Raw genomic sequence first — 23,626 nt, forward strand, 5'->3', positions numbered from 1 at the left:
TGAGCCATTTACTCCTTAGTGAGGCACTTGGGGGAGCCTCCATAGAGATCCCTCCAAGGCAAATTGCACTTGGCTCTGAGAACAAAACACTTGTCACTGAGCAAACCCACCCATGGCCACAGCCCTTCCAGAGCTCTCTCTCTCTCCTCAGATTCATCATCTCTGTCCTAAAGTCCATGTTTGACACTCACCTCCAGTGCACACATCCCAAAGGAGTAGATGTCCACAGCAGTGGTGACATTGGCAACTTCTGTAACACAGAAATAGCATTATCAGTCAGCTCTGCATGCACCAGCACCATCCTGCACCAGGCTGGGACAGTCCTGCAGCTTCTCCCTCCTCTGCTGCCAAAGAACAGAGGAGCTGAAGCATTTCAGCAGGCAAATGGCTCAGAACTGTTAATGTGGCATCTGTCAGGAGCCTGGAGCTGAGAACAAGGTGCAGGACAGCTTGGAAGCATCAGTAAGGACAAAACAAATCCCCAGGCTTGCAGCCACAGCCACAGCATACCTCCATATTCCGGGGCAAAGAAGTGCAGGTTCTTCTGCTCCTCACGACAGGTCTTCACGTGGTTGTTAATTGTGTCCGGTGCCACTAGAAGAAAACCAGGAATGCTTAGGATACAGGAAACCACATCCCATCCCTGATGAAATCCCAGGGAACGCCTGCAGCTCCAGGCCCTTGGTGCCCAAAGGGGCAGAATGGTGGCATTAAGGTGAGTCTTCACAGCCTTCATCTCTTGTCACCTGCCCTGACCCAATACATTCCTGCACTGTTTCCTTGGCAGCTTAGCATCACTCTCCAAGGGCAAACCTGGAGACCACAACTGCTGCCTGCCAGGAGGACAAGGTGAGAACAGCTCCCAGCAGAAATGCCTGGCTTCAAACAGATCCACAGCATTTGTCACAGGCAAGTTACTCATTCAGAACAGCAGCCTGAGGAGCAGCCAGAGGTGCCAAGGTCACTGCAGTTGGTCACCACCTCAGAGTTCAGGGAGGATGGACCTACCATGCAACTCTTCCCCATTTCAGGAGGATGCTGGTGCCAAAGCACCTCCAGACAATAATCAATCCAAGCTGCTGAGGGAAGGGAGGTGGCCACCCAGACAGCAGAACCTCCCAGCAGCCAGCACCTCCACAAACCACTCGCAGCTAGGGGGAGGAAATAACTTGCAGCCACAAGAACAGTGAGCAGAGCATAAATATGGACCCCCATGAAAGATAAGCTTTTGGAACAGCCACATCTGCAGAGACTGCAAACAACTCTCTGAAACTAAGCAGCTATCTGCCAGGGAGAAACACTGAGGTGAGCCGGGAGCACAGAGCCACCACCCATTTGAAGCTCTACTGTCACACTGCAATGTGCTCAGTGCCACAGTCCTGTGTCCCACCTGGTCACCCCCTGGACAATCACCATCAGAGATAATTTTAGAAAAAGGTTCGGCCAAATCCAGTGTCTGAGCAGGACAGGTGATAGGAAGAGGTGTGAAGCACAGCAGAGGGTAGGGCAAGCAACCTGTCTTTGACAAGCTGAACTCAATCTGGGCACTCAGTGGGCACTCCTACAGACACATGCTGTAGCTGGTCAGACTTCTCAAACCCTCAAGAATGTGCAAAAGGAGTTGGCCAGGGTAAGTGGGCAGCCTGTGTGCCCCCTGGTTGCTAGCAGTGCCAGCCAAGGAGGCAGTGGTGGCACTCCTTCCTAGCTGTGCCCACAGCAGGTTCAGCAGAGCTGCCTGGGCATCCAGCCCCTGCTCTGGAACACTCCATGCTGCAGAGGACACTTCCCTCCTGTGCAGTGTCCATCTCACACCCTATCTTTGCCTTTATTCTGCACTCAGAACTTTCACTTGCAGGCAGCGAAGATCTCCAGTCCCACAGCCCTGCTCACCTCCTGCAGCAGCCCCTGGGCTGTTTGGGTTCTCGTGAGCATGCAAAGCAGAACAGGACTTCCCTCCTCAGCCAAGGGCCAGTGCCCTGGCCAACAGAAAGCAGGGGGAAAAGGTGTCAGTGAAAGGATCAACAACTGATCTGTGAGATTGTCCCAGGCTCGCTGCGCAACCCAGCAATGGGATTGTACCACCAGGGACCTAAAAATTATCAACTGACCCCAAGACCACCCTCTGCAGCTGTGAAGGGGTGACCACAGGGCCAGGAGAGGTGTGAGGCCACATTTTTATCCCCTGCACTCATATGCCTGAGGCACTTCCACTCCTGCAAAAGGGTACAAGGCTGCCCAAACCCACGACGTTAGAGTTTCCTTTCTCTGCACACAGCCATGACAAGAGCTTTTTTATTAGGGAGAGCAAGGCCCAGAAAATAAGGAACTAGGAAGTTATTCGGCATAAAAAGAAGCATACAGCCATTAAACAAGGAGTCAAACAGGAAGAAGTGTCATATTTATGCTGATCATAGAATAAAAGCTCCCTACAGCCCTCAGATCTGTATCAGGGATTGCAAACAGTGTTTGCAAAATGTTTGCAACACTGAGTCACCAGAAGGAACAGGATTTTATTATTTTTGGCATTTGAGTATCATTAGCTGAGGGAGCAAATAGATTCAGTGTATGAAAAGTTCACCACACACTGTTCCCAGTGCAGGTAAAGCTTACACACATACGCACACATCTACTGACATGGCTTCCCAGCAGGAACCAACCTCTGCTAAAGCACTGCCCGTGGCTCCCTCCGGAGAAAACACTGCTGGAGCAGCATCAGTGCTACTGGCAAGGGAGAGTTGATGCCACACAAAACTGGAGATGGCTACCCTCCAAAGAAATTAACACAGAATCAAAATCATAGCATGGCTCTTGTGGGAAGAGACCTGCACAGGTCACCTTGTCCAACAGCCCTGTTCCAGCAGGGACACCCAGAGCTGGTTGCCCAGGACCATGTCTGGATGGGTAACATCAAAATGGAGACTCCATCCCAGCCCTGGGCAACCTGTGCTTGTGCCACCACCACACTGAGAATGCCTGGGATCCAGAGGGACCACCTGGGCTCCAGCCTGTGCTGTGGCCTGTGCTCCTGTTCCTGGGAGTGCATGGCTCACCTGCAGAGCCCTCCCTGGGGGTACACACACCGGGGGCTCACCTGAGAGCCCTCCCTGGGGGTGTCACACACACCGGGGCTCACCTGAGAGCCCTCCCTGCAGGTGTCACACATCACAGGCTGCTCGGGGCTGTGCCCAGCCTGTCCCTGTCCCTGTCCCTCCCAGCCCTGCAGCATCACAGGCTGCTCGGGGCTGTCCCCAGCCTGTCTCTGTCTCTCGTGTCCTGGGCACCCAGCACTGGGCCTGGACCTACAGGGGGGCTGCACTGAGCAGAGAGCCAGGACCATCCCCTCCCTCCTCTGGCAAAGTTTTGCCTAATGCAGCCCAGGGCATCATCAGCTACTCACTCCTAGGGCCAGGGCACACACTCCTGTCAGTGAGCCACAGAGGGACCGGATCACACTGTGTCACATTGCTCATGAAGCAGCAAGTGGTATTTTTACATTTAAAAGATTACTTAAGAGTTGTAAGTTGACGTGTCTGACCACATCCATCACATGGAAGCAGAAAGTAGAAGTAGGCAGAGCAGGAAAAACAAGAACAGATAAAAAAGAGCTGTAAGATTAGTACCTGTCAATCCTGGCTGCATGCAGGCTCTTAAACAGTGACTTAGGAGCTTATTGCACTTTAGCGCTGGAAGAATTCATGACACAAACAACTTCATCCCTAACAAAGTCTGTTGGGAGATCTGCAATCTGCGCCCAAAACCAAGTTCCACATTCTAGACCGGAAGAATGAAGGTTTCACTGACCATGCAAAAAAACCCCTGCTTGGGCTACACCAATGCAATATTGCTATGAAAAAGATATACATGTTCACATCACAGTGCAAGAATTACATGCAATCAGAAAAAACAAGAACAGACATTCACTGAATGCTACAGACCGAGCTACTCCAGAGGAGCCATCTGCTCCCAGAGGACAGACGTGCTCTAGAAAACAAGTCCTCAGACTGTGAAGATGATCTTCTGCTGTGAGCAGCTCTGCTTAACAGAAGCAGGGACTGAACCAATATAAATGTACACTCTAAAATGTAATTAGGGCACACAAGATCAAGAATTTCAAGTACAACTTTCCCAAATTTCAAACTCCCCATCTTTGATTATCATTGTTCCACAATGTGCCAAAGGGACCTTGGGAGGTTTAAGCCACAGCAAAGCTCACCCTTGGGAGCAGGTGCCAGAGTGCCAACACTGCTTGGCCGACACAGCTCCAGACCTAACCCACAAACCTGTCCAGGTTGGGAGGGACCTCTAGAGAAGACAGCTCACCCCTGCTCAGGCACAGCCAGCCACCACAGGCTGCCCCTGCTTGTTGGTGTCTGAGTGATCTTTTCAGAACTGGCACGAAGGAGCTCCCTGAACTGCTGAGGTTCACAAAGCCTTCAACCCAAGGGCCCTGGAGGGAAGAGACACCTGAAACTGCTGTGCTAATATGAGAATGGGCGAATTGAAGACCTGGAGGACTACAATTCACATCCCCATGCCCACTGGGAAAGTCACATAAAAGCAGAGAAAAAACAGAACTGAACAAAACTGAAGCAACAATGCCCTCAGTGCAACACAGAAATAACAATGACCTTGGAAAATGGATGTTCCATAACCTGGAGCACTAAACAGAGACATTTAAACCTTTTAAAATATCTTGCTTAACTGAAAACAACAACCAGTCTAAATGACCATAGTTTTCTGGTGTTTTCATGAATGAGGTCAGTCACAGCAGCACACAGAGGGTACTCTGAGCTAGGGAAACAAGTACTAGGAGCAAGAACTGGCTTTTAAACCCTCTGCAAAATAAAAATGAGTTCATTACTATCACAGCATAGAAGGAGGAGAATCTTTGCCACAAGGCCACCAAGGTCACCAGTTCCTCCCACTAAACTGGACCTTAAAAATGCCACCACCCTCCCCTGGACACACACACGCTGAACACGGGGTCAGCAGGAGGCAGCTGGAACTTCCAGCAGGACAGAACCCACCGACTGCCACTCACCTGTGGCTGCTCCTCCTACTTTAACTCTGTGCTCACAGAAAAATCCAGGGCAGCTCTCTGGAACTGCTCTGCCACTCTAGTAACCACAGCAGCAGCTACAGCATTGCAGCATTACAATTGCATCATTGTACCATTACCATTACAATCAACCTCATGCTATTCAACCCAGTTTGTTCAGCAGTTTCTCAAGAACAAGCCAAATGAGAAGTGCCTTTACTTGGAGACAGGCCCATGGCAGTCAAACCCTTAAAAGAAAAACCACCCCCCAAAAAAAGTAGCTTGGATCCAACCTTGAACTTTCTTCTAGACCAAAAGTTCCACTCAAAACGATTTCCTTGCCCAATCTCTTTCCCAGCAGCACCTGTAGTCACAGAAAAATCTTATTATGAATTTCTGCCTTAGTTTTGCCAAGTTTCTAAGGAACCAAAAATGTTTGGCTTGACAGACAATGTGCTTGACTCACACATAAAACTGTATAGTTAGAAAAGCTAAACTACATCTATTCATGTTACATTTTCCTAAATCAGTGCTAACATGCCATTTTTATGGCAGATTTTTCTATGTCTGATGACTTAAATTATCCATTATTTTCCTTTTAAAACCACACCTGCCATAGTTGAAAAATAAAAAAGCCAGATCCAAGATATCCTACCAACCTCTTATTTCTGCATCACCTCAGGTGTCTGTTAAGAATGTTGAAACCAGCATGGCATTGAAAGATCAGGCAACAAAATCCAAGGGAGTGAAGTGATGACTAAAATAAGATTAGTTATGAAAGCATGTCACTCACAGCCTCATCAGCTCAATGCTCAAGCAAAACAGGAGCCTTACACCCTAGATTTAGTGTTTTCAAACCCAAATCACTGCTCAAGATGCCCAGCTCTCATATCAGCAGTACCTCCTGGTACAACAGAGTGTTAGAACAAGTTCACAATCCAGGAAAGCTCAGTGTTCCAAGGCCATCTGATGCTGTTCCAGCACAGGTGAGGCACCACAGCATCTCCTTGTGCCTGCAGAGTGCTCATCCAGGCTCCTCCTGTCCTTCTAGAACCAGGGCCTTTGGTTCTGCTCACAGGGGTGCCTGATTCTGGAGGAGGGGCTGGCCAGCCCTCAGCCTTGCTGCCCTCAGCCTGGCTGAGCCCAGGCTCAGCCCCAGCCCAGGCTCAGGCTCAGCCCAGGCTCAGCCCCAGCCCAGGCTCAGGCTCAGCCCAGGCTCAGCCCCAGCCCAGGCTCAGCCCCAGCCCAGGCTCAGCCCCAGCCCAGGCTCAGGCTCAGCCCAGGCTCAGCCCGCCAGCCCAGGCTCAGCCCCAGCCCAGGCTCAGCCCCAGCCCAGGCTCAGGCTCAGCCCAGGCTCAGCCCCAGCCCAGGCTCAGCCCCAGCCCAGGCTCAGGCTCAGCCCCAGCCCAGGCTCAGGCTCAGCCAGGTTCCCACTCTGTGGGCTCAGGCTCAGCCCAGGCTCAGCCCCAGCCCAGGCTCAGGCCTCAGCCCAGGCTCAGCCTCAGCCAGGTTCCCACTCTGTGGGCTCAGGCTCAGCCCAGGCTCAGCCCCAGCCCAGGCTCAGGCTCAGCCCAGGCTCAGCCAGGTTCCCACTCTGTGGGCTCAGGCTCAGGCTCAGCCCAGGCTCAGGCTCAGGCTCAGGCTCAGCCAGGTTCCCACTCTGTGGGCTCGTTCCTGGGCCAGTTCTCTGGCTGCTGCTCTGCCACCCTGCAGCCATCCCCAGGGACACCTGCCCTCCTCAGGCCTCCAGCCCTGACCACATCCCCATGCCCCTCAGCCACACCAGATCCCAGACTGAGCTTTTCAGGAGCCCCTGCCCCGCTGGCAATGCAGGGTGGCACAGCACATCCTCCTGCCAGCCTGGAAGGCACAGAGCCCATGTGGTCAGGCCCTTGCCCTTTCCACCACTTCAGCTGATGGTTGGTAGGTTCCCAACTCAGGAGAAACAAACTCTAACCATCGAGATTAACCCTGATGGCAAAAAATAAAATAAATTATTATTTTAAATGTAAACATGGTGTTCTATGCAATAGGGTTACAAATTGCAGCACTCGAATCCTTCTCTGGCTCCCACCAGCCCAACTCCCTCCTCATATACACAGATCTCCCCAAAACCAGAGATTTATCTGGGGAAACAACAATAGCCAAGCTTACTTCAATCCAGAGACTCATTTGGATCTCCAGGAGGGATCTGGCCATCAGGAGCCAGACACATTCACTGAAACATTCATCTTAAAACCAACACATCTAAGGAGTTCAAACTACAAGCAAGCAATTGGATAGCCAAGCACACAGTGGGGGCTAGTCCAGGGCTGGGCCCCAGCCAAGGGCAGCAGAGCAGCAGCAGGGAAGAGCCTAATGGACGTGGGAAGTTCAGCTGGGAAGAGCTCAGAACAAGGCATGGCTTGTTGACATGCAGGAGCTGGCATGCACGGGGCCCGTGGACTAGCACACACTAAGAACATGGAGAGGGAGAAAACTAACAACCAGGAGACTTCACAAAGGGCAGTGCTCCCTCTCTGTAAGGCTCTGGCCAAGAGCACGAGGAACTGTTTGCATCCCCGCACAGAACATGAGCTCTCCAAGCAGGATGCACCTAAGCCAAACAGTTTTACACACAGCCTTATAGCAAGGGAACACTGTAAATACATCAGTGTGTATGTCTGTGTGTTACAAATATAGATACACACACATATATATATAAATATATATATACAGATACACACAGAGATAAAATCATGTACATGACATAAGTGGAGTCACATCACAGGAGCGGAGAAGTTTGCTCACCATTAGCAAATATCCTATGAAAGACTGTTGTAACAGAGCAGCCCGTGAGCGGGAAGTAAAACGAGATAAAGTCAATGAGTTGGTGAACAGCAAAGCACTTACATCCATAGAGACAGCTGGGTCAGAGTCAGGGCACACAGGGACAGGACTGAGCACTGGGCCCTGCCTCCAGCCACCTCTTCAAATAAATTTACCTAAGGAACATCAGGGCTTCTACCTGAGAACCAGACTGGGCAGGGGACACAAGGCATCTCTGACCAAGCAGAAGATCATGGCTGACTGAGACCAAGAAGCCAGAAATTCTGTTCTTCTGTGAGTGTCCTACAGTCCCACCCACCCCACCCCTTCAGCAGAGAATTCCCTCTCTCTACATCCCAGTACCTTCTGGCCACAGATCTCAGCAGGAGAACCCACACTTACACACCTGGCCACATGATGCCACAGCAGAGCTAATACCCATAAGAGTCCTGCCCCATGGCCTGGAACTGAGGGCAGACCCTGAGCAGACACAACTGAAACAGACTGAGGCTCAGGTCAGGCGTGGTGCAGCCAGGAGAGACACACAACAGCAAGGCCTGGGGGCACAAGGGGGAAATCTGCACTGCACTCCACGAGCGTCCTCTGTGCTCCATCGAGGTCTCAGCAGATGCTGACACACTGCCATGTCTCAGGAGCACCAGAGGACACTGAGACCCTCCAGCCTGAGGCCTCCCTTCTGCTGGGGCACTCCCAGAGCTGCCCAAAAGGGTTTTAATTCAAACACATCACTTCTTTCCACCTGTGAATGGTTCTTATGCTGCCAGTGGGAATTCCAGGAACAGCTCCCAGCAATGCCAACAGGAGCAGGCAGCAGCACCAGGCACACTGTGTGAGCACCCTGTGTGTACACACTGTTCTTCCCACACTGAGAGCAGCTGCAGCCCCAGAACACACCTGGCAGCACATCCCCCTGTCAGCCAGCACAGACACCCAGGGAGGCACCACTGTGCTGCCCCTGGGCTCTGGGAACAGTACACGCAGCAGGTGGGACATTCCAGTCTCTGGGAATACCAGTGGCAAGGTTAAGAGCTGTGAGTGTCTTTCCTATCCTCATCACGAGTTCTCTGAAGCTCTCCACTCATTTGAAACATTCTCCTTAAATCTATAAACTCAGCACTTTATGGAACTGGAGAATAAAACATTAGCAAATGAATGGATTATGGATGGCTTTTGCATTTAAGCATTATACAAAATCTTTCCTCCTTCCCACTCCCTTTTTCTCCCACAGCTGACCCCCAGCACACAGATTTACATGCTGAACAGAGAAGCAGTGACCAGTGCAGCCAGGGCACGTGCTCCTGCCTCTGAGTGAGCAGCAAGGAGCAAAGGGCTGTTCCCACCCTGAACGAGTGTCACAGGGACAGCATCAGGCATTTCCAACGTGGGGCTGCCCTCCTGGCACGCCCTGCCCCAGCAGACAGCAGCATGTCCTGCAGCGCACACCAGCAGCTGCCCTAGCCAGGTTTTTGCCCCACATTCAGCAAGTATTCTCTTTGCCAAAGCCACAGGGAGAGGAACTTGGGGAGCAGCATCCAGCACAGTACGGGGGACAGAGACAGTACCAAAGCACAGCTCATAGTGCACTGAATCCTTGTTCCCCATAAATCCACAGAAATTACTGTCCTGCTGCTTTAAGTGAACGCAGGGAAGTGCTCAGATACCAGCCAGCTGTACAGAACAAGGACAGGAAGCAGCAAACATGAGCCTGGCATTGTCAGTGACCCTGGAGCAGCTGCTGTTCCAGGCCCAAAACTCAAACCCAGCCCATGTGGCACTGCAGAGGCAGCAGTGCCAGGGAGAAAGGCTCAAGCTCCAACACAACCAGCAGTCCTGGGGATGCAGCTTTGCCTTTTCTGGCTGGGTGGGCATTGCAGGAATAGGAATACATCCTGCAACACTGCCAATTCTAATTCCAGCCTGCACTGGAGCCACAGCTTTCCCATCTGGAGGATTCCTCTTTTGACCACAAGCCCACTTGCAATCACTTCCTTTTTTATTTAGGAAAGGACCAGAATCTTTTAGATAAATTACTTCACTCCTGAATGTGAGGTGAGGCAGGCAGCCCACAGCTGTGGAGCAGAGAGGTCAGGAACAGCTGCACATGAGCACTGCAGCTGCAGCCACATCCTGCGGCTGGAACAGCACAGACACCCACTTCTCCTGGCACGAGCACACACACGTCCCTCCTGCTGCACCTGACAGCAGCAAAGCTTTGTGAAACTGAAGGGAGCCAAGGTGTAACAGTGCTGAGGCCACCATTCACCCACAGCTGAAGAGCCACCTTCCTACACAGCCTGTGAACAGCAGCCCTGGAGCTGCACACTCTGGGAATGGCAGGTCTGAGGAGCTGCAGGATCTCCCTGTGGTGAAAGCCGTGGCTGCAATGCCAGCTCCATGGGTTTGCTTTCACAGACAGCACTGGCTGCCCTGCAGAAACATGGCAGCTGCATGGTACCTTGAAACTAAACTAAAAAAGGGAATTTCTTGAGTACTCAAGTCTTCCCATCAGTCTGAACTGAATGCCAGGGAGTTTGCCAGCATACAGGTACTAGGTGCACTCACTCTTGGAAATCTCTCTCACTTGGACAAAGTCAGCAAAACACAATAAAGCCTGTGTGATGACATGATGACATCAGCTTGTGTGAGGAGCAAGTCCCCAAGTTTACAGGCAGGTCAGGAGCAGAGTGCTCCTTCTGCCACAATCCTGTCTCCCTGGTACAAGCACAAACCTGCTACCTCAGTTCTGGAACAAAACAACAACACAGGAGCTCTTTGATGGGAAGAAAAGCCACAGGTCTGCAGCTGATGGAGAGGCTATTTCTGGAAGACAGGTGATGTAGAGCATCCTCCCTGTACACTCCACATCAAAGCAGAACTCACATAGACATTAGCTCCAGGAAAGCAGAGACCTATTCCTCAGATCGAGAATACTTGCCGAAGTTGAACAGCAGGTAGCAAAGCTGTCCCTTGAAAGGTCATGTCAAGGTGTGAAATAATGCATCCTGACTGCAGACAGATTTTTAGAGACATGGGAACAGCAGGAAAAACCAGAGCATGAAAGGATGCTCTGCACTGCCAGGAACATCACTGCTTACTTATGAAATAAACCATTTTGGCACAGGATGACTGCTCCAGCAGGGCACGTGTGTGCCAAGCAGGCTGAGGGCAGCTCAGCAGCCTGAAGGCACGCCCATTATCCCATGGGATAATGGCATGCTGGATAAGCCACTCGCTGCTGCCAGTCTGTCCACTTTATTACAAACATGGGCCGCTACAAGCAGCACTCTTGTGGCTGCATGAACACAGCTCCCCAGGCAGCTCCCAAAGCTCCACAGTGCTGGCAGAAGAACTCTGTGTATCAACATGAAAATCTGCAGAGCAGATGAACACACAGATTATGTGCTTACAAAACCTCCAAGTTTCAGCATCATTTCCTGTGTCAACCCCTTGAGACATAAAGCTAAAGAGGAGGCTAAAGAAGAGTCACTCCTGCACATGACAAGGGTCCAATCAGCAGTGAATTCTGCTCCCAGTCTCTGGCACATCTGATGTGGAGGTGGAGAAGCACATGTACACACAGGCCTATCGTGCCAGGGAGCCTGGAAAGGAGCTGGTGCCTCTCTCTGGGCAGTCTCTGATAAGGCAGGGGCACCCCCAGCAAGCATTACCTGACCCGATTTTGATCAGCCCGTTGTGCTGGATGAAGATGGTGTCACAGGTCAGGTTGCCATGGATGATGGGAGGATCACAGGAGTGGAGGTAGCTGCAGATGCAGAACAGAGCACTGGTCAAGGCCTTGAACCCCTTCCTTCACACCCTCCCACGTCAAGAAACATCAGAAGAGAACAGGAGAGCAAAGGGCACATGCCAGGGATTTACAGCAGCTGGGAGATACAATTCAGTGACTGTACATCAGCCTCTGGCTGAGAACCAGGAACAAACAGGAATTGTCTCTATTGAATCTCCAGAACATGGCAGAGGGGAAGACAAAGCTTTCTCCTATCAGTTCCCAAGAAACTCAAGGTACCAGAGGTAAAGACACGATTTCATCCAACCCAGTACTGCTGAGTGGATTCTAAAAGGGTTACAATTTTATTTTTATACCAAAAATATCGGAGCCTTAGTCTGTCCCTACTCAAAGGGGACCAAAGAGGCACTTAATGCTATGCACACACAACTGGGCATGCTTGTCAGCAGGCACAAATAAAGCTTTTCAGCGCTGGGTCCCAGGTACACTCTGGTTTTGCATCTCACTCTGCTTGGGTTTATGTCAGCAGCTAGCACAAGTGAGGACAGTCAGCTCCCAGAAGCTTATTAGAACCCAAACTATTCATCAATAGCTGTAATTTAGCCAAGTGGCACCAGAGTTTCCTCTATGGAGTGCAAGCCATGCTCTGTCATCCAGGCTATTGTTTTTCTAAGGTTCTAATTAGCTCCTCACCAACTCTAGCCCTGGTGGAAAAGAGTTTTTAAAACCCACACCACATTCCACTCAGCTGTATTGCACTCAGATGGCTGCAGAAGGGCTGCACCATCAAGAAATGTACACACACATGCCTCAATATCCATGAATCCACTGCCTGTAACAGGCCTACAGCCTGCCAACACCGTGGAAGTTTTTCTAAGCCCCCTCACACGGAACTTGAATTCCCTGTCATCTTTGCAACATCCTCCTGACCAAGGAGAAACTCAGATTATAAAGATGGATACTCTGGAGACCTCCCTAATACTTAACTGCCACATCAGTCCCAATGGCTGGGACCTCAAGGTCAGTGCCCCACGTACCTGAGAGCAGAGAGGATCTGGGTACACCACCGCTTCCATGCCTGCAGATACAAGAGGAAAAGGAGAAAATCATCCACAAGGAGCTAATCAGCTAATCTGTAGCTCTGTGATTCACAGCCCACTCGTAGGAAGCAATACCTGCCCCAGCTTTTACTCAGTGCAGGTATAAGGAATCAGTACTCCTACAGTCAGCTTGTTTCTACAAATTCCCATGGGTCCAGAAACACACCTGTCCTCCAGTCTGCCGTATACAGACACCTTCCCCCCTTCCTGTGAGGGCCCCTGGACAGGGCCATGCCTGTCACACCACACCTGAGAAGCTGCAGAGCTGCTGGCAGTAAAGCAGCCAGCACAGAACTGCTGTCCCAGAGAACCTGCAGCTGACCTCAGTTACAGGGACACAGGGGAGCTGCAGCAATGTGTTATCACCAGTTCTCTCTGGGATCCTCTGCTGAAAGGGCTTTCCAGGGGCTGATGGCTCTAAAGAATGATGGTCACACAGAAAACAAGAGTTACCTTTTCATTCATAGTTTTGTGGTTTTTCTTTGTCTTCTTCAGGAATTGTTTCAAGCTCCCTGAAGACATGTACTCAGTGATGAAGATCACCTGTGAAGCAGCAGGACACGTTACCCTCCACCTTGTTAATTAGCTAACAATGAGAACCCAACAGCCTGGTGGCTGCACTTACCCTGGCCTTGTTCTCTTTTACATCAGCCCAGTATTTGTGGAACTTCACAATGTTGAGATGATCCAGCTGAATCAAGTTGTCAAACACTGCTTTAACCTTTTCCTTAACATCAGAAAGACAAAAACATGTCATATCAGAGACCACACCAAATATCCTTCTTTCTTCTTGGGTTGTGGTCCCCTCAAACACTAATGTGTATGTCAAGCCCCTATGCTAAGAACAGGCAGGACCCCATTTCCTTCTGCACTGCATCTCACAGAGTGTGGTTTGATTGCCAAGTCTAAATGAACACAAGGGCTCATGGAAATAGCACAACAGTCTTCCAGGACATTTCCTATACAGGCCAGGCTTAAGCCAAATTTGCTACATTTGGACAGCACAGCCTTTCAAACCCAGCCAATAATCAACACAAAAAGTATCCATAATCCCACCCCAGGGCAGGGTACGCTCCTCACATCCTGTTGGGAGACACATCAACTCACTTCCTGAAGCTTGAAGTTCTTCCGCTCAGAAAACTGAACTTCATTCCAGACAACCTCCACGCCTTCCTCGGTGTCCATGGCCAGGTAGGCACTGTCAATGCCCGGGACATTGCGCTGGTTCACCTGCAGGGAAGGGTGGAGACACCTGTGAGCACCTGTGAGCCACACCTGACCATTGCCATGCAGCACTCCCTGGAAAATCATCGACTCTGCTCATTAACTTTTAATTAAATGAGGATTCTAGGACAGGATCTGCACATGTATCTTGGAACAGGGCATATCCCAAACATGAGTCACTGCAGAGCATGTGAGCAGCAAGTCCTGAGCACACTGAGGGGAAAATCTTGTGTGCACAAACGCTGTGTTGCAGCAAAGCTGCCTTCCACCAACAATATATTAGATTTTCATGGTTAAGGACACCTGCAGGTCATTCCACCACAAAAAAACCACTCCAACAACACAAAAGGGATACAGAAATGTCTCAATAACTCAGATACAACTTTGTGAAGGAATCCTCTGAAAGGTGATGACATCTGAAACTCAATCAAAGCAGAGAGGAACAAGGGGAAAGCTGAAGCTTCAGAGGTGGGAACCAATGACACAAGGGAAACCACGAGAGTAACTTCTTTAGTTAATAATTGTAAACATTGACCCAGCACAAGTACATCCACACATATTAAAGACACAGATGAGCACTCAGAAAGCAGCAAGGTAAGGGGGGATTGAGAGTTTGGAGCCCAGCGCGAGAATGGCAAGGGCTGCGGGAGGACATAAGGCTGAAAGAGCTGCAGAGATCAGAGGTGAACCCTGCTCCCAGCAGCAAAGTTTTCTGTAACATTGTTCTTCAGATATGTAGCAGCATTCAAAGATAACACGGTCTCTTTCATCCAGCATCCATGGCATTCACTGTAATGCCTTTGCCAGGCAACTTCACAGGCACACAGCAGTCACAGTCATGGTGGATATCCCACTGCACTGGATTCAAAGCACTTAGAGAGGACAAGAAGATAGAATTCACCTTTTAATTGTCAACCAGCAATCATTACTGTTCCCATCTGCTGACTACACACCAAGAATCACTTCACAGATCCACAGGACAACCTGAGTTGGAAGAGACTCCCAAGGACCACTGCAGTCCAGCTTCTGGTCCTGCACAGGAAAGCCCCAAGAATCCCCCCCTGTGTCTAAGAGCACTGTCCCAACACCCCCTGAACTCAGGCAGGGCTGGTGCTGGTGACCTGGCAAATCCAGACTCATCTTCTATCACCTCCAAAACATTTCAGAGCTCCTCCTTCTTATACTGTGTCACCTTCTCTTCCCTCACTAGGGACCCCATCAGCATCCTACTGCTGGAAACTTCTCACCTTATATAAGAGCTCCCTCAAAAATCCCTTCTCCCTTAGCAGCCACTTTCCCATGATCAAATTTACCCAATTTCATCATTCCAGCTGAGTTACTCCATTCCATTCTACTCCCTCCATAGCCTGACCACACAGAGGGACAGGTCACCAACACAGGTGGGATTCTTTATGATCTCCCAAGGGACTCTGAACAGGCCCAATGACATTTAATACTCTGGCACTGCAGGTGACACTGCAGGGACAAAGGGTGCCAAGCACAGTAAAAGCAGAGTGATACAGACTTCTCTGGCAGTAAACTCAGCAGTAAAGGAGAATGACACAAGCAGCCAGCTGCAAGGCGTGGCACAGGCAGGAATAAGAGGTACAGGCTATAATTACACAAGGAGAGCCTGAGCTACAGAGGACAGCTATGGAAAATCATCACAGGAGGTGACAGCCCAGTATGAACCAACCCACTTCCTTCCACTGGAGCTGCCTACATAACTGAGGGGTAAAAGGACTGAGATTTGGTTTAGGAAGGCGTTCATATTGACCCTAAAAACTTGATTTTTTAAATGTATATATATATGTATATAAACACACTGATACCAACAGGCCAGGCCTGTTATGTTACATCATTAAAGAAAGCTGAAGGAATAAAAAGAATTAAGGATAGAAGATTTATTTCTTCAAATTTTAGAATAACTAATATCTTGGGGATGACAGCATAAAATCACCCAGCACAATTACTAAAGCTGAATGGCAAAAGGCTTTACCTTCAGGGAAGGTTAAAGAAGCCCAAGGCAGCAGAAAGGCAGGTGTGTGTGAGAAGTGCAAGGACAAGGTAACAGCCACCACACTGACACCCAGTGTCCCTGCATCCCTTTGGATTCTCCTTCTTCATCCCACCTGCTGTTGTTCACAGCAACACCTCAATGATGGATTCCAACAGTTAAAGGCACCCAGCTTTACTGGATTGAGTAAATCCTCAAGTACCAGCTGAAAATCTGCCCCAGTAATGCAGCTGGGGCTGTGGACCTGTCACATCTCCCACTTGTGGCCAAGCTCCCTGAGCATAAATGATTTCCATGACTCATAGGTGATATCCCAGAGCACCAGATATGACTCAGGACACCAAACCCAGCTGACATCACCCATGGCAACTCTGCTCCTCAGGAGACTCAACAGCCTGGGGAGAAGAGCAAAAGGGGAAAAATGCAGACAGATAACTGAAAGGCAACAGCAGATTCCTCCTGCCTGCCAAAGCCCTATTGCACGTCCCTTCCCATGCTCGGCAAAGCAGAATCCTGAACCCTCAGAAAGCATTGAGACGATTTATTACTCTGGTGTTTGTCCCAGACAGCCCCAGAGCAGGCAGCTTCTACACTCCGAAGGAGGAAGTGTCCTGAGCCCAGCTCAGCCCCAATTTCTGCAGCACAGCACAGGAAGCAGCTCTGCACTACAGAAGTACAAACACAGCTCTGAGTCCCCGTAAGCAAAAGGCAAGGAAACTCAACAAGAATTTCAAGTACTTAAAAGAGTATAGGTGAAGTGTCACAGCAGCTCCAAGGGGGAAAAAGTATGGAAGTTAAATTTCCTTTTGGAAAGTTATTCCATTGTCCAATGCATATTTTTTCTATAGCTCTCAAACATCTGTGTATCTGTTGCTGAAAGAGCACAGACTTTTGGAGAGCCATTCTGTAGTTCACATGATCTGTCAATTAAACAAAAAATAACAACAGCCTAAATCACAAGTCACAGTGATTATTTACAATCTAGGGATAAAAGGTATAAGCCTGGGGAAAAGTCCACTAGGGTATCAGTACAGAATGGACTTGCACATTGAAAAAGAGCTGGGCAGTGGCAGCTCACCAGGCTCCACTCCCACAAGAACCCCCAGGTCTGGTTCAGAGCAGCATGAATGTGTTACCCAGTTTCCCTGGTCACTTGTTTAAGCCAGAGAAAGGAGAAAGCTCTGTCCAGCCACCTGGGAAATGGTTGGGACTAGAGATAAGAGACCCCCAGAGCCAGCAGCTGGGCCATGAGGAGCTCAACTTCTCTTTGAGCTGCGGGGAAACTAAAAGCAGCAAATTTACCAATAGAAATTGAACAAAAAGGGCTCTTTGGGATCTGAGGCCTAATCCAGAATGCAACACAATGAAGAACGTCAGGTCCACTGCAGACAAAGGGAAAAGAAATCCACCAAAGCAAAGAAACAATGCTACTTCATGTTTTAATTAAACTGACACATTGGCCTTGGCAATTACAGTCATGGTAGTGAAAAGCTGAAAGGCTTTAATTCAACAAGAAATTTAAAATAACCAGTGTAATTTAACAGCAGCAAGGAAAGGAAGGTATTGATTATTACCATGGCTGTACAGACCACCTCATGCAGCAACTAAACTGTAAGGAAAAGACAATCTGACCATCAGCAATACAGTAATTGGTTCTTCCAGACATGCTGCAACAAGTAATAGGATCAAACGCATCAGCAAGAAGTTAGTCTGTTAACCCAAGGCACACATCTGGACCATTTAAAGACAGAGCTGAAAGTCCTCCATGTGCTGAGGTTCTCCCTCACTCCTACCTTCACTGCACCAGCTCAGGAGCTGCTGTGCCCAAACCCAGGCCAAAGCTGACACTGTGAGTGTCCCTGTCACGTGCCATGGGTCCTGCCCTGTGCTGGCCTGCACAGCTGAGCCCTGCTGGGAGCCAGAACAGCCTGCATGGAGCCCTCCTGCCAGCCAGGGCTGCATGTGCTCTACAGGAAAGGGACAAGTCTGGAACCCCTGCACGGTGTCACACCACTGTTCTACAGGCTGTCACCCAGTGGCAGTGTCACACCCTGCCTGTGTCACACCACCGCTCTACAGGCTGTCACCCAGTGGCCATCCAGCCTCTCCAAAAGCACTCTGACAATTCTGGCTGAACTCCACACTGCAGGACAGACCTAACTACAAACTCCCACCAGGAAACTCCCCAGGCAGCAGATCAGCAGTTTACAAAAGCACAAAAGTATGACAGGAGTCAAGATACTTTGAATAGAAACAGCACTCCTCTGGATACAGTCACTGAGATTGGAAAAGCAGTCTCAGATCATCGAGTCCAGCCACTCCCCCAGCACTGCCAAGGCCACCACTAACCCATCCCACACAGTGCCACATCCACACTGCTTTTAAATCCCTGCAGGGATGGGGACTGCACCCTGCCCTGCTCAGCCTGTGCCAAGACTGGACATAGCTTTAAGGAAGGAGTTTTCCTTAATACCCACCCTGAGCCTGCCCTGGCCCAGCCTGAGGCCATTTCCCCTTGTCCTGTCCCTGCTCCCTGGGAGCAGAGCCTGACCCCCCCTGGCTGTCCCCTCCTGGCAGGGACTTGTGCAGAGCCACAAGGTCCCCCCTGAGCCTCCTTTGCTCCAGGCTGAGCCCCTTCCCAGCTCCCTCAGCCCCTCCTGGGGCTCCATTCCCTTCCCAGCTCCATTCCCTTCCCTGGACACGCTCCAGCCCCTCAGTGTCCCCTTCTCTGGGCACTCCAACCCCTCAATGTCCCTTCTCTGGACACTCTCCAGCCCCTCAGTGTCCCTTCTCTGGACACTCTCCAGCCCCTCAGTGTCCCCTTCTCTGGACACTCTCCAGCCCCTCAGTGTCCCCTTCTCTGGACACTCTCCAGCCCCTCAGTGTCCCCTTCTCTGGGCACTCCAGCCCCTCAATGTCCCTTCCCTGGACACTCTCCAGCCCCTCGATATCTCTCTTGCTCAGAGGGGCCCAGAGCTGCCCCCAGGATTTGAGGTGTGCCCCACCAGTGCCAACTATCCCAGAGGGAAAGAGGCATCATTCCATCTATTTAATGGATACCAGAAATGAATACGAATTGCAAGACCAAAGGGAGGAGTGCTCAGTTCCACTCAGTGCTTCAAAACAAACAAGGAATCCAGTGGAGTCCAAGAGCTCAGTCACGCTGAGCTGGTCTGTGGCAGGAGGAAGAGGCAATGATTCTTCATCCCTAACTCCCAAAGGGAAACAGAAACAGCACAGCAAAATAAACAAAGGAGTGTGGAAGAAACCTCAATATCTATGAATAAGCCCATTCAGACAGTTCATCAGGAAGGTTTTGGTAACTGCACTGGGAAAGAGTGCCAGCAGTGTGACACTCCAAGGAGAGAGGGAAAACCAGACAGGACAAACTCCATGTGAGCTATTCCCAGTCTGCTATAGCCCATCCTGTTCTTCTGTGGTACTTTCACTTGGCAGAGAAACCTTCAAATCACTGCAGGTAACTCTGAACAGCATCAATCATGCAGGAGGGGTTCAAAGATCAGTACTCTGAACAGAAAATGCCATAAAAATTGGTATACTGTGGAAGTATCAGTCTTGGAAACAACCCCCAAAGCCACATGAAACACTAAGGAAAAGTTATTGTTTCGTGTTTTCTGATAATACTGGAGAAAGCAGGCAATGAGGTGAGCAAACAGCATATTTTGAACAGGACCATGAACACCTGATCTTGACACACATCTCTAAATGGCAAAGCTGTCTGCCATAAGATGTCAGAAGTAAAAATGGCTGGAAGGTGAGATTATCAGTAATTCTGAATTACTGATTAATCAGGAATTAATTCTGATTACTGAATTAACCAGGAATTCATGGGATGTTTGAGGGAACTTCCAAAAGTACGCAAAAAGAACGATCAAGACAATTGTCAAGCCAAGCCCTCAGCCTTGTCACCATCACCTGTACTGTCTTTCTGTTAAACTATTTTTCAAATTGTTTTCCAATGTGCTTCTCAATCTCTGCGTACGTGCACAGGCAAGCACACACATCTGCAAGCAACCTTCACACCAGATGAGCCAGAGCTGGGACAAGAGGCCTTGGGGTTGGATTCTGCAGAGAAAGAGGGCCTGGGAGGGAGGTACCAGACACCTGAAATGGGATTTTTCCTGAGCACTGATAAAGAGAAACAGGATACAGCTGTCCTGCCATCCATGTCAGATCACCATGGGATGCTTGAAGATCACCACGGGATGCCTGAAGAGCACCGTGGGATGCCTGAAGAGCACCACGGGATGCCTGAGGAGCACCACGCTTTCACGGCTCACCCAGGTCTGGCTGTGCCTCTGTCCATCAGGATTTGCCAGGCACCTCCCTGCAGGCAGGATCAGGAGTCAGAGCCTCACACAGCCTCTCCCCTCTGCTGGCCCAGCAGGAAGGTTCTCCCCAGTCAGTCTAAGCTCCACCAAAGCTGTGGCAGCTGCCAGGACACCACGATGCCTGCCTGGGCTTCCCAAGACGGAGGGCTGACCCGGGCAGGCTTTGGCGCTGCTGCAGACCACGGCATTTTTAGAACAGCTCTGTAAGGAATGCAGAGGGAACTCCATGGCTCAGCTGCAGGCAGCCCAGCCCCTGCAACCTCCCAGGAGCTCTGGAGAGCAGCAGCCAGGCAGCCCTGCTCCAGCCACTGCTGCAAGGAGCGAGTGCCAGCTGTCCGTCACAGCCTGTGAGCAAGGACACAACGGGGCTGTGACAAATGCTCAACCCCCTCTGCACCCTGGAGTGCCCCTCAGCTCTTTCTGGCACTTCCCAAGGGTTCATTTCTTTCAGGAAGCCCCCACATGAGCCAAAAAAAATGTTAAAAGGCTTCACAAACTCCCTTCTTCTTAATACCTTCCCTGTGGTCAAGGAATGCTATAAAAACTACAGCATGGCATTAGTTTTCTGCACCAACTGGAAAAAAACCAGACCCATTGTCAAAGCCTGTCAGGGAGCTGGCAGCCCTCTAAGAGCCAGCTTGCTTGGAGGACTGGTGCTTATCTTTTACTACCTCAGCAAGTTTCTTTCCAATCACAACAGAGGCTGAGAAAAATCAGGCTCCAGCATCCCAGAATCCAAACACTCAGTCTGTTAGCATTTTTCTCCAAGAATCCTGCACTCTGTCCCCTTGAAGAAATGTAAATCCAGAGGTACAAAAGTCACAAACTGCCTTCAAATGGAAAATTATTCAAGCAACTGAGACTCCCCCTAGAAGTGCGAAGACAACAAAGAGATAAAAATGCAGCAGACCCAGTGTTTCAGTTCCTGTCTGAGTTCAGGTCCTCATGAATCACAGCTCTTTTCTAAACATTGGATAGTTCCAGCATCTCTTACAGAGAGCATCTATAAGCCTGAAATCGAGCTGTAACATCCAGCCATCAACAGCTGAGGAGTGCCAATCCAAATGACAGACAGATCTTCCACAGAAAAAAGAGAACCAAACTCATGGCAGTGTGCTGCTAAAGGAATTTTTAAACTTCCAGCATCCACTGAAGAACGGCAAGACTTGACTCACGTGCACACTGTCAAACTCTGCTCCCTGAGCTCTGCTCCTGAGCTGACAGCCAGGCCCAGAGGGAACTCAGCCCATCACGCTGTCACAGTCTGCATGCCACCCTAGAGGAAGCTGTGAAGGTCTGCAGCTTTCATCCCAGGGTGAAAAACCCCAGACAGAAAAACAACAATTACTCAACGTGGCAACCACTGCATGCACAGCACACTGACACATGAGGCATGTGCCCAGAGATAAGGCAGAAAGGAACATCTTGATCTCAGCAGCCACTGAAGTGGGGCAGAACACGGAAAGTGCAGCAGGGGAAAGTCCGGCAGCTGATCCGCAAGTGAGTTAGTAACACATGAGCCACAGAGCAACAATCAGCCACAAGGTCACCCTTGGCTATCAGGAACTGAAACGTCCCCTTTAGCCACCCCAAAAATCCCCCTCAACACTCCAGAGTCCATGGCAGAGGTGCCCAGCCCCTGTACAGGACAGCACAGGTCAAGTTTCCAGATGATGGACAGAACACAAGCAGGGCTGCAAGAGCAGCACAGGGTTCTCCCACTGCTCCTGAGGAGCCTGGCACATTCTCTGGGAAAAGGCAAAGGTATTTAAGCACACATCAGTGCTCATTCTCCCATTTTCTGCCTCTTCTGCTCTAAGTGCCAGGCTGAAGAGTGCAGCAGCACTGGATGAGAGCAGCACTGCCCTGAGCAGGCTGAGCCTCGTGAGGAGCCCCCAGAACAGGCAGCCAGGCCCAGGCCTCTGCCCTCCTCACCCTGACAGACACACACACACACCCTGAAAAGTGGACCTGTTTGTGCCCACACGCACGTGACACGGACTCCTTCTCTCCAAAGTACACTACAAAGATGTCAACAAAGTACTTCTTATAAAGCCTTGGCTCACACAGTCACACAGTGTTCTCCTCCCCAGAACACGTACAGAGAGAAACTTGGTCAACAGACAGCCCTGACACACAGCAAACCCAAGGACCTGGCCATCGAGGAGGGGCTGAGCCTCTCCTACTCACATGAGCTTGCCAAGCCAAATGCTATTAACGCTGGGCTGAAAATAAAGATTCTGCTGCAGCAGTGCACAGCTCTTCCTGCTATGTGTCATCCATGTAGCTTCCAGCAGGGACAGCAGGCACGGAGCTCTCAGTTTCAGGAGGCTAAACCTGACCTGCTAATGTGGTGCTGCAATCCTGCTCCATTAGGAAGTTTCTATTCCTAGGAGGCACAGCAGATAATTCTCGAGACACTTGGACAACCCAAGAAAAGTAAGCTATGATCATGCTGCCTGCAAGGAGGAAATGGAAATGTCCCGCCACAGCAGCGCAGCAGAAAGAGAGGGGTTAGGTTTTCAGGGACAGCAAGCACAAGAGAGCCAGGTGAGCACAGGCTGGGAGACCCCACCAGCCCTGTGACCACCCTGCCCTCACGCTGTGAGGCCTTGCCCTGTGCTTCAGCCACGGGACAAGACACTCTGTAAAGGCTCACCTGTGCGCTGGTCAGGAGAGAAACCAGGGATGTGGGCACAATCCCAGAGCCAGATTCAGCTCTGGGAGGAAAGCAGCACAATCCACAACACTGCAGGAACCACAGGTACTTCTCCATGTTCCACAAAAAATGGAATATGGGGAACACAAGCATTTTCCATCTTGTTAAAAAGGGTTCCTAGTTTAAAATGTCATAGAAGCATTTGATTTTATTAAAACTACTCTGAACTTTCATGGGAATTACACTCATTGCACTACAGAAGCTCCCTGTTTATAGAAAGAATTACAATCAATGAACTCAACACTCAATCCTTTTTTATATCTGAAATTTAAGCAGGAATAGAATACAGAATAGCCAGCTGGAAGGGACCTCCACAGATTTCCTGGTTCCACTGTTCAACCCAATCAGGGCTGGCCCATGACACAGCATGTTGGGCATTGTCCAAATGCCTCAGACACAGACAAGCCTGAAGCACCAATCTCCTCCCTGGGAAGCCTGGGGCAGGTGTGACCCTCTCGTAAGGAAATGCTCCCTCTTGTCCAGCCTAAGCCTCCCCAGATGAAGCTTGGAGCCGTTCCCTGGTGTCCTGCCCTTGATCCCAGGGAGAATACCTACAGAGGGAGTATCCCCTCTCATGAACATCTGGCTCTGCTGTGTAT

At 50.2% G+C, this 23,626-nt stretch overlaps 1 protein-coding gene across 1 annotated transcript in view; it reads right to left on the reverse strand.

Moving 5' to 3' along the window:
* Window positions 1–23,626, reverse strand: part of NRBP1 (nuclear receptor binding protein 1) — a 32,605-nt gene that overhangs the window by 5,209 nt on the left and 3,770 nt on the right. The window contains exons 3-9 of the mRNA XM_030945255.1: window positions 13,823–13,945; window positions 13,341–13,442; window positions 13,169–13,258; window positions 12,653–12,693; window positions 11,536–11,630; window positions 511–594; window positions 192–250 (exon numbers count right to left, since the gene is read on the reverse strand). Coding sequence (XP_030801115.1) covers window positions 192–250; window positions 511–594; window positions 11,536–11,630; window positions 12,653–12,693; window positions 13,169–13,258; window positions 13,341–13,442; window positions 13,823–13,945 — 594 coding nt within the window. The remainder of the gene's footprint in view (window positions 1–191; window positions 251–510; window positions 595–11,535; window positions 11,631–12,652; window positions 12,694–13,168; window positions 13,259–13,340; window positions 13,443–13,822; window positions 13,946–23,626) is intronic.

Source organism: Camarhynchus parvulus, chromosome 3 (assembly GCF_901933205.1).
Source record: "Camarhynchus parvulus chromosome 3, STF_HiC, whole genome shotgun sequence".
Taxonomy (NCBI): domain Eukaryota; kingdom Metazoa; phylum Chordata; class Aves; order Passeriformes; family Thraupidae; genus Camarhynchus; species Camarhynchus parvulus.